The following is a 13,416-nucleotide window of genomic DNA, read 5'->3' as shown; positions in this document are numbered from 1 at the left end:
CCAGTTCAACTTCACCCTCCAGTTGATAATGTCGCTTATCTGGTCTAGTTGGATGGGCAAAGGGTCACTACTGGCAGAGTTGAAAATGAAAACTGAGAGGAGGAGGAGACACTGGGCATTGATTATGACTGAGCAATCTGACAGATAACGTGTCACTGTGATTGGTCCAAAGTTCAATGTCGACCGGCACCAAGAGACAGGGGACACACTCAGACGGACTGACCCAGAGTGGAGTGGAGGGTGGGAAAGAGAGAGAGAAGTACAGAGGAAAATAGAAACACATGAAATACTCTGGAAGGAGGCAGGACTGAGGAAAGGAAACAGCCCAGATACATACAGGCCTTGGTTCTGTGTTGTGAGAGAGATGGACATCCTTGAAACAACCGCCTATGACCGAAGACAGCGCAGGAACACGGTATGATCGTACCCTCTAATCACACACACACGCATAGACACTCTCACACACATACACACAACACACACACACATACACATTTTTGTGTTTGCATTTAAAACCATCATGTAAATCTGTAATATCACCTACCTCCCTTCTTCTTCTCCCCTCTCTCTCTCCCTCTCTCTCTCCCCCCCCCTCTCTCTCTCTCTCCCTCTCTCCCCCCCCTCTCTCTCTCTCTCTCCCTCTCTCCCCCCCCCCCCTCTCTCTCTCCCCCCCTCTCTCCCCCCCCCCCTCTCTCTCTCCCCCCTCTCTCTCTCTCCCTCTCTCTCTCTCAGTACTGTGTTCTGTTTCTCTCTCTTTCTCCGTTCTTCCTGGCCATCGCTGCCTACTTCTATCTGTGGATCCCTGACTCCTCCCCCTCCGTCCTCGCTGCAGCTATTAAGGCCGCCCCTGTCATCTCATTGGCTCTCCTGGTGCTGAGCTACAAAGGGGGCAGGAGTCTCCTCGGCGTTGCGGGGGGCCTTATCTTCTCGGCAGGCGGCGACTATTGTCTTATATGGCCCGAGCTGTTTCTCCATGGTAACAAGAGCTTTTTCTACTGCTACTGATAAAGTCCTGCAGACATGGCAGATAGCCTAGAGGTTAGAGAGGGCAAGCCAGGTGGAATATGGACAATAAAGTAATTTTGTTCTCTCTCTAATCCTCCAATCAGGAATGGCCTCCTTCGCCTTGGCCCACCTGCTCTACTCCCTCACCTTCCTCTCCACTCGTTACTCCTCCCTCAGCCCCTCCTCTTCCCTGTCCTACTTCTTCTACCTTCTCCTGTGGCTGCTGGGGGGAGGCATCTACGCCTACATCTTCCCTTTCCTGCAGAAGACGCCGGACGCGGCCGCCCTGACTCCCGGTGTCGGGGTGTACGTGGCTCTGATAGTTCTGATGGCTACGTTGGCGGTTCGCACCCGCCGCCCGCTGATCATGATGGGCAGTTTGATCTTCATGACCTCTGACCTGACGCTGGCACTGCAGACCTTCAAAGTGACAGAGCCCCTGGAGCATGGCAGGCACATCGTCATGACGACGTACTACCTGGCACAGCTGCTGATCGCCGTGGGCGACATCAAGGCCGTGGAGGGCGGGGACGAGTTTGCCAAATGGAAGAAATCTTAGTTAAGGGGTCATCCCAGATATGGGCTAGGTCCCAATTCTCCACCCTTCTCCCCAAGTGTTCAAATAACTGCACACTTTCTCACATGGATTTTACAATGGTGGAAACTCCCTTCAGCCAATGCTTACTTATACTAATCCCATGCTTTTAAATGACAGGGAATGTTCAAGTGCACATTTCTGGAAAGGGGTGGAAAATCGGGACGTTGCCATGGAAGGCAAAGTTGGGACTACTGCTCTCTGACTAGTTGGCAGCTTTAGGAACTTCAGGCTGTCTGTAGAGAGGAGACTGAGGAAGAAAATAAGTTAAAAAAGGAAGATTCCCCCTAAAGAAAATCTGCTTTATTAAATAAAACCTCAGAGTATCAGGACAGTCAGGACAGTTTGTTCAGAAAGCTCAGGGATGGGAAACGTAATCACTCTCAAAATTCATAGACAGCTACAAGGACTGACATGAGATCGACACAATAGTATTTTCAATAGTCCAGAATAAAGTTCAATTTAGTCAAGAATGATTTTTCTGTCTGTGAACTCAGTCCTATGGTCTTAAAGAAAACATTTGAGATGTGATACACTTCCCTTGTCTTAGTTGTGATATATCAAACACATTCAGTATAACGGTCTGTTGATATGAAGAGATTACTCTCAGAAATGAAGTCACGCATGAAAAAAGAAAATGTGTATTTATTCATGATGAAAATGGGGATGTAAAATAAACAAAGTTGATGTTTCTCACTGTTACATCCTTCATGTTATTTCAGACATAAGAACTCTGCAAAAGTCATCCATTATGTTCATAGACACATAAGACAGAATCATCTCAACAAAACATTGACAAATGGTAGATATTCTGAATGAAAGAAAGTCATTAACAAAGCCAAACACAAGAAGCCAATAAAAATAATCAATTGGGAGTTAAACGAGATAAAAATCGATTCTAATAAAACATCCGACAAATGATGCTAAATGGGTAACACTATTTTACAGCCTAATTACCTGGTATATAAATATATTTAGAAAAAACAATTATTTTATGTAGTTTAACAGTGTAATTACTTTATATTACCCAATAACTAGTTCAGTCACTTAAATAATTTTAACGAATACAAGAGGATACCAATTATTACCAAGTAACGTCACAATATGCCAGATCAAGAAATGGTGACAGGGCTGTAAAATAGCGTTATCACTAAATGTTACATCTGATATTTTAAAGAATATGTATGGAATCTGAGGTTTTGTTGGGCACACTCAGAATCCAAAAGGCCAAGGCTTCTCTAATCTCTTTTCTTCAGCAGCATAAAAGCAACCTATGGGAGTATGTCACGAAGCAGGATCAGCTAACATTCCTAAATGTTCAGAAATGACTTACGGTACTATCGGAAAATAAAATATTGTATCTTTATTTAACCAGGAAAACACCTTTGAAGTTAGAAACCTCTTTTGCAAGGGGGACTGGCAAGAAGTCAGCAGGAAGTAGTTAGGGTGTAGATACAATACATAATGATATATAGACTGGACATGGTATAAGTGACTCGACACAAGAGATATATCTGAAGTTTATCTACGTCAGCTGGCTAACCTGGTGACAGTGCTTTGTGAAGCACGCTCTGCTCTCGAAAGCCTGCTACACTCTTGGATCCAGCCACCCTGTAACATGGGTCTTGATGGACAGCGACATCAGCATATTTTCCTCAAGGAGAGTTAATTTCTTTCAAATGTATGTCCTATGTCTCCTATCCAATGACGGCACTACAGGAGAAGGAGGACCAGATGGATTCTAGCGATCCATTCCACTGTCGTCAGGTTGCCGCCCGCAAAAACAAGCAGAACGCAAGCGTTTGCAGAACTCCAACTCTTCCTATAAAGGAGGAGATAAGAGGGGGAGAAAACTGTGAAGGAAATAGGACAAGTTTCTAGCCTAGTGGCAAATAAGTCAAAAACATATGCCTAGCAAAAGATGGGGGGGAATCATAATACATTATTCAATGTCATTAGTGATGCATCTGGAGAGAGGAGAAATACATGGGGAGTGACAGAGGGATGGTATTAGAGAGATAGAGAGGAGACATGGGGAGTGACAGAGGGATGGTATTAGAGAGATAGAGAGGAGACATGGGGAGTGACAGAGGGATGGTATTAGAGAGATATAGGGAGACATGGGGAGTGACAGAGGGATGGTATTAGAGAGATATAGTGAGACATGGGGAGTGACAGAGGGATGGTATTAGAGAGATATAGGTTAATGGGTAACATGGGGAGTGACAGAGGGGCGGTATTAGAGAGATTTAGGTTAATGGGTAACATGGGGAGTGACAGAGGGGCGGTATTAGAGAGATTTAGGTTAATGGGTAACATGGGGAGTGACAGAGGGGCGGTATTAGAGAGATTTAGGTTAATGGGTAACATGGGGAGTGACAGAGGGATGGTATTAGAGAGATTTAGGTTAATGGGTAACATGGGGAGTGACAGAGGGATGGTATTAGAGAGATTTAGGTTAATGGGTAACATGGGGAGTGACAGAGGGGCGGTATTAGAGAGATTTAGGTTAATGGGTAACATGGGGAGTGACAGAGGGATGGTATTAGAGAGATTTAGGTTAATGGGTAACATGGGGAGTGACAGAGGGATGGTATTAGAGAGATTTAGGTTAATGGGTAACATGGGGAGTGACAGAGGGATGGTATTAGAGAGATTTAGGTTAATGGGTAACATGGGGAGTGACAGAGGGATGGTATTAGAGAGATTTAGGTTAATGGGTAACATGGGGAGTGACAGAGGGATGGTATTAGAGAGATTTAGGTTAATGGGTAACATGGGGAGTGACAGAGGGGCGGTATTAGAGAGATTTAGGTTAATGGGTAACATGGGGAGTGACAGAGGGGCGGTATTAGAGAGATTTAGGTTAATGGGTAACATGGGGAGTGACAGAGGGGCGGTATTAGAGAGATTTAGGTTAATGGGTAACATGGGGAGTGACAGAGGGGCGGTATTAGAGAGATTTAGGTTAATGGGTAACATGGGGAGTGACAGAGAGATGGTATTAGAGAGATTTAGGTTAATGGGTAACATGGGGAGTGACAGAGGGGCGGTATTAGAGAGATTTAGGTTAATGGGTAACATGGGTTGTGACAGAGGGATGGTATTAGAGAGATATAGGGAGACATGGGGAGTGACAGAGGGGCGGTATTAGAGAGATTTAGGTTAATGGGTAACATGGGGAGTGACAGAGGGATGGTATTAGAGAGATTTAGGTTAATGGGTAACATGGGGAGTGACAGAGGGATGGTATTAGAGAGATTTAGGTTAATGGGTAACATGGGGAGTGACAGAGGGGCGGTATTAGAGAGATTTAGGTTAATGGGTAACATGGGGAGTGACAGAGGGATGGTATTAGAGAGATTTAGGTTAATGGGTAACATGGGGAGTGACAGAGGGATGGTATTAGAGAGATTTAGGTTAATGGGTAACATGGGGAGTGACAGAGGGATGGTATTAGAGAGATTTAGGTTAATGGGTAACATGGGGAGTGACAGAGGGATGGTATTAGAGAGATTTAGGTTAATGGGTAACATGGGGAGTGACAGAGGGATGGTATTAGAGAGATTTAGGTTAATGGGTAACATGGGGAGTGACAGAGGGGCGGTATTAGAGAGATTTAGGTTAATGGGTAACATGGGGAGTGACAGAGGGGCGGTATTAGAGAGATTTAGGTTAATGGGTAACATGGGGAGTGACAGAGGGGCGGTATTAGAGAGATTTAGGTTAATGGGTAACATGGGGAGTGACAGAGAGATGGTATTAGAGAGATTTAGGTTAATGGGTAACATGGGGAGTGACAGAGGGGCGGTATTAGAGAGATTTAGGTTAATGGGTAACATGGGGAGTGACAGAGGGATGGTATTAGAGAGATTTAGGTTAATGGGTAACATGGGTTGTGACATAGGGGCGGTATTAGAGAGATTTAGGTTAATGGGTAACATGGGGAGTGACAGAGGGATGGTATTAGAGAGATTTAGGTTAATGGGTAACATGGGGAGTGACAGAGGGGCGGTATTAGAGAGATTTAGGTTAATGGTAACATGGGGAGTGACAGAGGGGCGGTATTAGAGAGATTTAGGTTAATGGGTAACATGGGGAGTGACAGAAGGGCGGTATTAGAGAGATTTAGGTTAATGGGTAACATGGGGAGTGACAGAGGGATGGTATTAGAGAGATTTAGGTTAATGGGTAACATGGGGAGTGACAGAGAGATGGTATTAGAGAGATTTAGGTTAATGGGTAACATGGGGAGTGACAGAGGGGCGGTATTAGAGAGATTTAGGTTAATGGGTAACATGGGTTGTGACATAGGGGCGGTATTAGAGAGATTTAGGTTAATGGGTAACATGGGGAGTGACAGAGGGATGGTATTAGAGAGATTTAGGTTAATGGGTAACATGGGGAGTGACAGAGGGATGGTATTAGAGAGATTTAGGTTAATGGGTAACATGGGGAGTGACAGAGGGATGGTATTAGAGAGATTTAGGTTAATGGGTAACATGGGGAGTGACAGAGGGGCGGTATTAGAGAGATTTAGGTTAATGGGTAACATGGGGAGTGACAGAGGGGCGGTATTAGAGAGATTTAGGTTAATGGGTAACATGGGGAGTGACAGAGGGGCGGTATTAGAGAGATTTAGGTTAATGGGTAACATGGGGAGTGACAGAGGGGCGGTATTAGAGAGATTTAGGTTAATGGGTAACATGGGGAGTGACAGAGGGGCGGTATTAGAGAGATTTAGGTTAATGGGTAACATGGGGATAATATTAAGGCTTCCGCATGCTTTGGCTGGCGCCTAGCCGAACCGAACGAGTGTGCCTTAAAAGACCTTCGCTTCAAAAACGAGAAAAAAGTGGCAACAGTACCGTTTGTCCATGTTGAGATGCCGTAGCCAGTATACACGTCCTCAAAATAGTCCGAATTAATCTAAGATAACTCAAGAAATCTGTCATTACTTTTGAAGTTTTTGCAGAGAATACCTTAGTAGCGTAATTTTTCATTAACTAGGATGTTTGGTGCAGTATTTGTTAAGTGAAAAAATGTGCACGTGAACGAGTCGTCTGTTGTTGAATGATAAACACTTCATTTAAGAATCCCTACTGTTGACCAATGACCGACGAAGGGGTCTAGACTTCCACTACCGAAATTCGGCTTGCCTCGAGAAAAAACTGTTGTGTGCATGAACAGCCGAAAAAAACCTTGCCGAAGACAAGAAACGTCACACAATGTTGTCATAATATATACCCGAACTGTTCCGGATGGGAAGCATGCAGAAGCCTTTAGAGAGATGGAGAGGTTCATGGGTAACATGGTAAGTGAAAAAGGAATGGTATTAGAGAGGATGGAGAGGAGTGGAGAAACATGTGTAGGGGTACCAACCTGACACTCCTCTCTCCCCTGCAGATCTTTAGCCCGCTGGTTGAGCATCTCCTCCAGCCCCAAGGTAAGGCTCTGACAGTCCCTCAGACCCAGAGGACTCTCCTCCACCAGGCTAGAAACAGAGAGAGTTGTTTTATTGAAGCGCCATTGAGAAGACATGGCAAGTCGATTTTCAAGCCATTTTCCCTTTGTGTGTTCACATGTATTACCAGCAGAGGGCGCCGAGCACATGCTCGTGGAAGGAGGAGTGAGGCGTGCGAAGAACGGACACCAGCTGTTGCACCATACCCATGGAGAGAACTGTATCTGAGAGAGGGAGAGGGAGAGATATTACATTGCCACACAAGGACACATATTTCTTTAGTTATGATACAAATAATACTGTTAAATTCATTTTTTACAAAGCATGATACTCTCCATAAATAATATAATATAATATGCCATTTAGCAGACGCTTTTATCCAAAGCGACTTACAGTCATGCGTGCATACATTTCTTTTTTTGGTGTATGGGTGGTCCCGGGGATTGAACCCACTACCTTAGCGTTACAAGCGCCGTGCTCTACCAGCTGAGCTACAGCTGGTAGAGCACAGCTACAAATAGCAACACACAGAAGCAAACAGAGACAGTCTCCAAATAAGTCTCGCTGTCAGACTGAGAAAGAGGGTGTCCATAACAGAGTCACCTTTATGCTCTGGGTGGACTGTGAGCAGGTTGAGCAGTAAGAAAGACGACTTGGTCCTCAGTTTCTCGTTGTCAGACTGCATGCCTCTCATCAGCACAGAGAAGCCATCGTGGGACAGGAAGGCCCCGAGACCTACTTCCTGCTCACGCACCAGACCTGATGGAGAGAGAGAGAGAAAGAGAGAAGACAGAAAGAGTTACTGTGTGGTACTTCACTGATGCTCAAATCTAAATGAACTCCTATCAACTACACTCCGGCCAGTGGCACTTCATTTAGATCTGAGAGGATCAGGCGATATTAGCAATATTGTAAACTTGCCCTTTGATAGGCTAGAGTAATCTCTCACTGATTCAGGAATTGTGCAATGGTGGAATGTGTTCCCCATATTGTTTTTACCTATCCAAGGGGCAACACTTACAGGAAACAGCGTAGAGGGCCTTCACTCGAACTGTGGGGTGGGGATCGGAGTCGGTCAGCTGTAGGAGTTTGGGTAGCGCGCCCTTGCTGAGTAAGTGGCACTGCACTTCGGGCATGTTCTGGGCACAGGAGGCGATGAGCTGGGCACCACGCCACCTCACGCTGCCCTGAGGATGGTTCAAGCACTGTGACATACACAGGTCCAGTCCACCCAGGGTCATCAGGTCTGACACACACAGACAGACACAGACAAAGACAGATTACAATGGACACAGTTTTATTATTAATGAATATAACTTGTGTCATTCATATCCATGTTGATCTGTCTGTATTTACTGGAATATCAGTAATATACAGTGCATTCAGAAAGTATTCAGACCCCTTAACTTTTTCACCTTTTGCTACGTTACAGCCTTATTCTAAAATTGTTTAAATATTTGTTTTTCCTAATCAATCTACACACAATAACCCATAATGACAAAGACAACAGGTTTTTAGAAATGTCTGCAAACGTATTAAAAATAAAAAACACGAATACCTTATTTACATAAGTATTCAGACCCTTTGCTATGAGACTCGAAATTGAGCTCAGGTGCATCCTGTTTCCATTGATCATCCTTGAGATATTTCTACAACTTGATTGGAGTCCACCTGTGGTAAATTCAATTGATTGGACATGATTTGGAAAGACACACACCTGTCTATATAAGGTCCCACAGTTGACAGTGCATGTCAGAGCGAAAACCAAGCCATGAGGTCGAAGGAATTGTCCGTAGAGCTCCGATACAGGATTGTGTCGAGGCACAGATCTGGGGAAGGGTACCAAAAAAATGTCTGCAACATTGAAGGTCCCCAAGAACACAGTGGCCTCCATCATTCTTAAATGGAAGAAGTTTGGAACCACCAAGACTGTTCCCTGTGCTGGCCGCCTGGCCAAACTGAGCAATTGGGGGAGAAGGGCCTTGGTCAGGGAGGTGACCAAGAACCCGATAGTCAATCTGACAGAGCTCCAGAGTTCCTCTGTGGAGATGGAAGAATCTTCCAGAAGGACAACCATCTCTGAAGCACTCCACCAATCAGGCCTTTATGGTAGAGTGGCCAGACAGAAGCCACTTCTCAGTATAAGGAGTGAAGGCCCGCTTGGAGTTTGCCAAAAGGCACCTAAAGACTCTCAAACCATGAGAAGTAAGACTAGCTGGTCTGATGAAACCAAGATTGGCCACTCTTTGGCCTGAATGCCAAGCGTCACGTCTGGAGTAACTCCTGAGTGGCGCAGTGGTCTAAGGCACTGCATCGCAGTGCTAACTGTGCCACTAGAGATCCTGGTTCGAATCCAGGCTCTGTCGCCGCCGGCCGCGACCAGGAGACTCATGGGCGGCGCACAATTGGCCCAGCGTCGTCCAGGGTAGGGGAGGGAATGGCCGGCAGGGATGTAGCTCAGTTGATAGAGCATGGCGTTTGCAACGCCAGGGTTGTGGGTTCGATTCCCACGGGGGGCCAGTATAAAAAAATATATATATATATATGTATTCACTAACTGTAAGTCGCTCTGGATAAGAGCGTCTGCTAAATGACTAAAATGTAAATGGAGGAAACCTGGCAACATCCCTATGGTGAAGCGTGGTGGTGGCAGCATCATGCTGTGGGGATGTTTTTCAGAGGCAGGGACTGGGAGACTAGTCAGGGTCGAGGGGAAGATTAACGGAGCAAAGTACAGAGAGATCTTTTATGAAAACCTGCTCCAGAGCGCTCAGGACCTCAGACTGGGGCGAAGGTTCACCTTCCAACAGGACAACAACTCTAAGCACACAGCCAAGACAACGCAGGAGTGGCTTCAGGACAAGTCTCTGAATGTCCTTGAGTGGCCCAGCCAGAGCCCCGTACTTGAAGCCGATCTAACATCTCTGGAGACCTGAAAATAGCTGTGCAGCAACACTCCCCATCCAACCTGACAAGAGCGTGAAAGGATCTGCAGAGAAGAATGGTAGAAACTCCCCACATACAGGTGTGCCAAGCTTGTAGCGTCATACCCAAGAAGCTTCGAGGCTGTATCGCTGCCAAAGGTCCTTCAACAAAGTACTGAGTAAAGGGTCTGAATACTTATGTAAATATCATATTTCAGTTTTTTATTTGTAATAAATTCCCAACTATTTCTAAAACCTGTTTTTGCTTTGTCATTATGGGGTATTGTGTGTAGATTGATGAAGGGAAAAAATAGATTTAATCTATTTTAGAATAAGGCTGTAACGTAACAAAATGTGGAAAAAGGGGTCTGAATACTTTCCGAATGCACTGTATAAAACTACAGTAACTTAAACAGTTACATTTCATATTTTTAACTAGGGTCCATCGAAGACAGTGAACCTTTCATTTGGGTCACAAGCTGAAGTGTAATTTCTTTACATCACTTCCTGTTGCTTGGCATGTCTCACCTCTGGCATTGTCCAGGTTCTCACACAGCTCTGAGAGAAACTCCAGTGCCCCTTCTGTCTCCCCCTCTTCATCCTCTCCTTCCTCCTCTCCCTCTCTCCCCCTCACACACCCTCCATCTCTCAGCAGGACACGCATACACTCCTTCATCTGTTCCACCTCGCTGTTCTGTCCTTTAGCCACTTCTGCAAGAGCTCCTTTCAACCATTCTTTTCTCTGTAACAAAAATAGTGACATTACGGTCAATGTACAATTGGTTGTCAATGTAACAAGTTGTTGTGAGATCTGCTAATCTACACAGCGCATCTGCAATTAAGAAGACCTGAAGGTGAATAAGAAGGACCAATTACCTCCTCTGACATGGGTTCAGAGAGGGCGGGTCCATCTGCAGCAGAGCCAGCCTCCACAGCCAATCGAAGGACACCCTGGAGGTTTTGGGGATGTCTCCTGTTGCGTTGGTCTTCTGCCATGATGCTCTGTGCTGATGAGAAAAATGGGTGAAATTATTCCAGAACCTGTTTGTCAATGTATTACAACCCAAATATGGCACTGAATTGTGGGCAGAAAGCAAAATCAACCTATGCACTTAGTAAAGTTCAATTGTTGATTGCAATTAGGGTTCAAATCTGCTCTACAAGTTCTGACATACGATCAGTATTATGCTATAGTCTATTGCTAACTTTGAATTACTAATTGTAATTGTAGCTAGATCTCCAGGAAGCTGCTAAGGGGCATGTAAAGAGCTGCAGGTTCCTGACCCCTGACACATTCCATTCTCAAATGAATCCAACTAACCATAGCCCGATTTGGTATTAAAGCGGCTGTAACTAGCTAGCTAAGTGATTAAAAATATGATTTTTTATCCCGGATACTAGGCCTAACTAACTGCGAGCAAGTTGTTGGCTATTAAAGTTATCACATAAATATCAAGCACATACAGAATAACGTTAGCTGGGTAGGTTGAGCTATTTTGAGAGCTACAGCAAAGGTATTGGGTAGGCTACAAAGCCAGAGAGAAGGCTATGCTCCTAGCTACTGTTAGCTCAGTAAACAAGTCTGACAGTTTGACTTAGCTGGGCTGCTCTTTTTACTTTTGTGTCTCATACACTTGCCTGTTTGTTAAAGACGCCGACTGTCACAACGTTAAAGTTGGTACTTATTTCGCTGCCCTTTAATCCTATACAAGAACGTAACGGTACTAGAACATTCTAGCTAGTTGAGTGGCAAGCTAATTGCTGCGCGTTGAATCATCATGCGTTTCAGGGTGCAGCCATTCTTCTTCTTCTTCTGTGGGTTTTATGGTGGACTACAACTCAAAACGGTGTATTGCCGCCACCAACTGGACGGGTTGAAACCAAAACAATGTAAAAAATCAAATCCATACGTGATAGGGAAACAAACTTAATCCACCCAAATAAAAATAGTACATTTACAAAACAAAACAACCACTTCTTCCTTCTTTCAATTATCCATATCTCCCTTCTCAGGCTCTAGGGCCTGAGAGGGTGGTACGGCTTGAGACAATATTCCATGTAACACCTTCGCCGAGAAATCGTTCAGCCCCAGGAACCGCTCTGTCGCTTCCACACTGATTTCTATCTTCCTGGACCTTCTCTCCACCTTGGCAGTGCCATTTATCACCATAGCTTTAAAGGCCACAAAGTCCACCTTCTTAACCTTTAAAATGTCAGGATCCTGCTGGTGAAAGCAACCCCTGCAGCCTGCAGTGAAGGCCTATCCACCACCATGGACTCTTCATGGTCATCATTCAAACTCTTAACCCTTTTAACAGCTGCTGCATATGATATGCTCTGGATAGCCCTGACTTTGGCCACCTCATTCTCTTTCACCCTTGTTGGGCATTTGAAAGACGTGTCTTCATGGTTCCCACCACAATTGCAACATGTCACATTTTCATCACTTTTATAACACATAATATGATCTTTTCCACAACTTGGACATCTCGGCTTCTCCCCTCTGCAAACACTTGAAACATGACCAAAAGCTTTACAATGATCACACTGCATTGGTCTTGGGATAAATGCTCTGACTCTGTAGTTAATATACCCTAACTGCACTTGAGTAGGGAGAGACTCCATATCAAAAAACAAAAGAACAGATAGACTCTTCACTTTTTCTTCATTCACCACACGATTCATCCGACGTGCATCAATCACTCCAGGAATATTTTTCATCTCTTCAACATCTACTTCCCACAAGGTTCCAGATATAACCCCATTGAGGGGTGCCCTGTTCCTAAGAGACACACACCACACTTCAAACGTATCAAATCGGGTGAGATGCAACGCACGTTTCTTCTGATCCTCAGAAGCACAACAAATCTAAACCAGCCTGCCTCTCGTGATCCTCACAGCCTTCACTCTACCCAGCACTCTCTCCACCAGTTTGGATATCCCAAATGGATTCCTCAAGATTGGTAATTGGATCAGCTGCTCCTCATTTACAAACTGTACTCCTACAAGATACGAAGTGACATTCGCATCACTCCCTTTTCCTTTCTTTTGGACAATATTCTACCTCCATTAGATTCAGAATCCACTTCATCGTCCGCTTCCGCCATCTTTTTTCTTCTTCAGGGGGCAGCCATGCTGAATTTTGCAGTTACCGTAAAGCCATTAATTAAAGAGAAAATGTATTTGGTGAAGCCTGTAATGCACCATAGAACTCGTTCCATTTTCATCACTGCTCTATTTACTTCATATAAAGTAGGATACTGTAGATATGGGATTCATGTTTTTGTTCAATTGCTGTGTTGATAGTTGCAATTTGAACCACATAACTAGAATGAGATTCTATGTCTATGGTTTGAACACCTCATATTACTTAAATTAGGGTTGGGAAAAAGATGAAGGAAGCGGATGATGAAGTTAGGGTATATTAA

At 44.7% G+C, this 13,416-nt stretch overlaps 2 protein-coding genes across 5 annotated transcripts; one reads left to right on the top strand and one right to left on the bottom strand.

Moving 5' to 3' along the window:
- The first annotated feature begins 176 nt into the window (after positions 1-176).
- LOC311104059 (lysoplasmalogenase TMEM86B-like) lies at positions 177-2,292 on the top strand. The gene is made up of 3 exons (XM_084145718.1): positions 177-415; positions 733-976; positions 1,110-2,292. The coding sequence occupies exons 1-3, from the start codon at positions 365-367 to the stop codon at positions 1,562-1,564; spliced, it is 750 nt and encodes a 249-aa protein (XP_084001844.1). The 5' UTR covers positions 177-364; the 3' UTR covers positions 1,565-2,292.
- Positions 2,230-13,122, bottom strand: LOC311104057 (hsp70-binding protein 1-like). 4 transcript variants are annotated; one of them, XR_014610134.1, is made up of 9 exons: positions 11,627-11,796; positions 10,865-10,995; positions 10,517-10,730; positions 8,086-8,310; positions 7,668-7,823; positions 7,192-7,288; positions 6,983-7,094; positions 2,762-3,422; positions 2,230-2,549 (listed from the first exon to the last, which is right to left on the bottom strand). XR_014610134.1 is itself a non-coding variant. In XM_084145713.1 (8 exons), the coding sequence occupies exons 1-8, from the start codon at positions 13,093-13,095 to the stop codon at positions 3,342-3,344; spliced, it is 1,059 nt and encodes a 352-aa protein (XP_084001839.1). In that variant the 5' UTR covers positions 13,096-13,122; the 3' UTR covers positions 2,230-3,341. The 4 variants fall into 4 exon arrangements, 3 of the variants coding, with proteins under 3 accessions (XP_084001839.1, XP_084001840.1, XP_084001841.1); XM_084145713.1 differs by lacking the exon at positions 11,627-11,796 and adding an exon at positions 13,053-13,122 and having other exon boundaries at positions 2,230-3,422; XM_084145714.1 differs by having other exon boundaries at positions 2,230-3,422.
- Between the last annotated feature and the right edge of the window lie 294 nt (positions 13,123-13,416).

The sequence above is a fragment of the Coregonus lavaretus genome (genome assembly GCF_964263955.1).
Source record: "Coregonus lavaretus genome assembly, chromosome: 28".
Taxonomy (NCBI): Eukaryota; Metazoa; Chordata; class Actinopteri; order Salmoniformes; family Salmonidae; genus Coregonus; species Coregonus lavaretus.
This window is presented reverse-complemented; position numbering and strand designations above follow the sequence as displayed.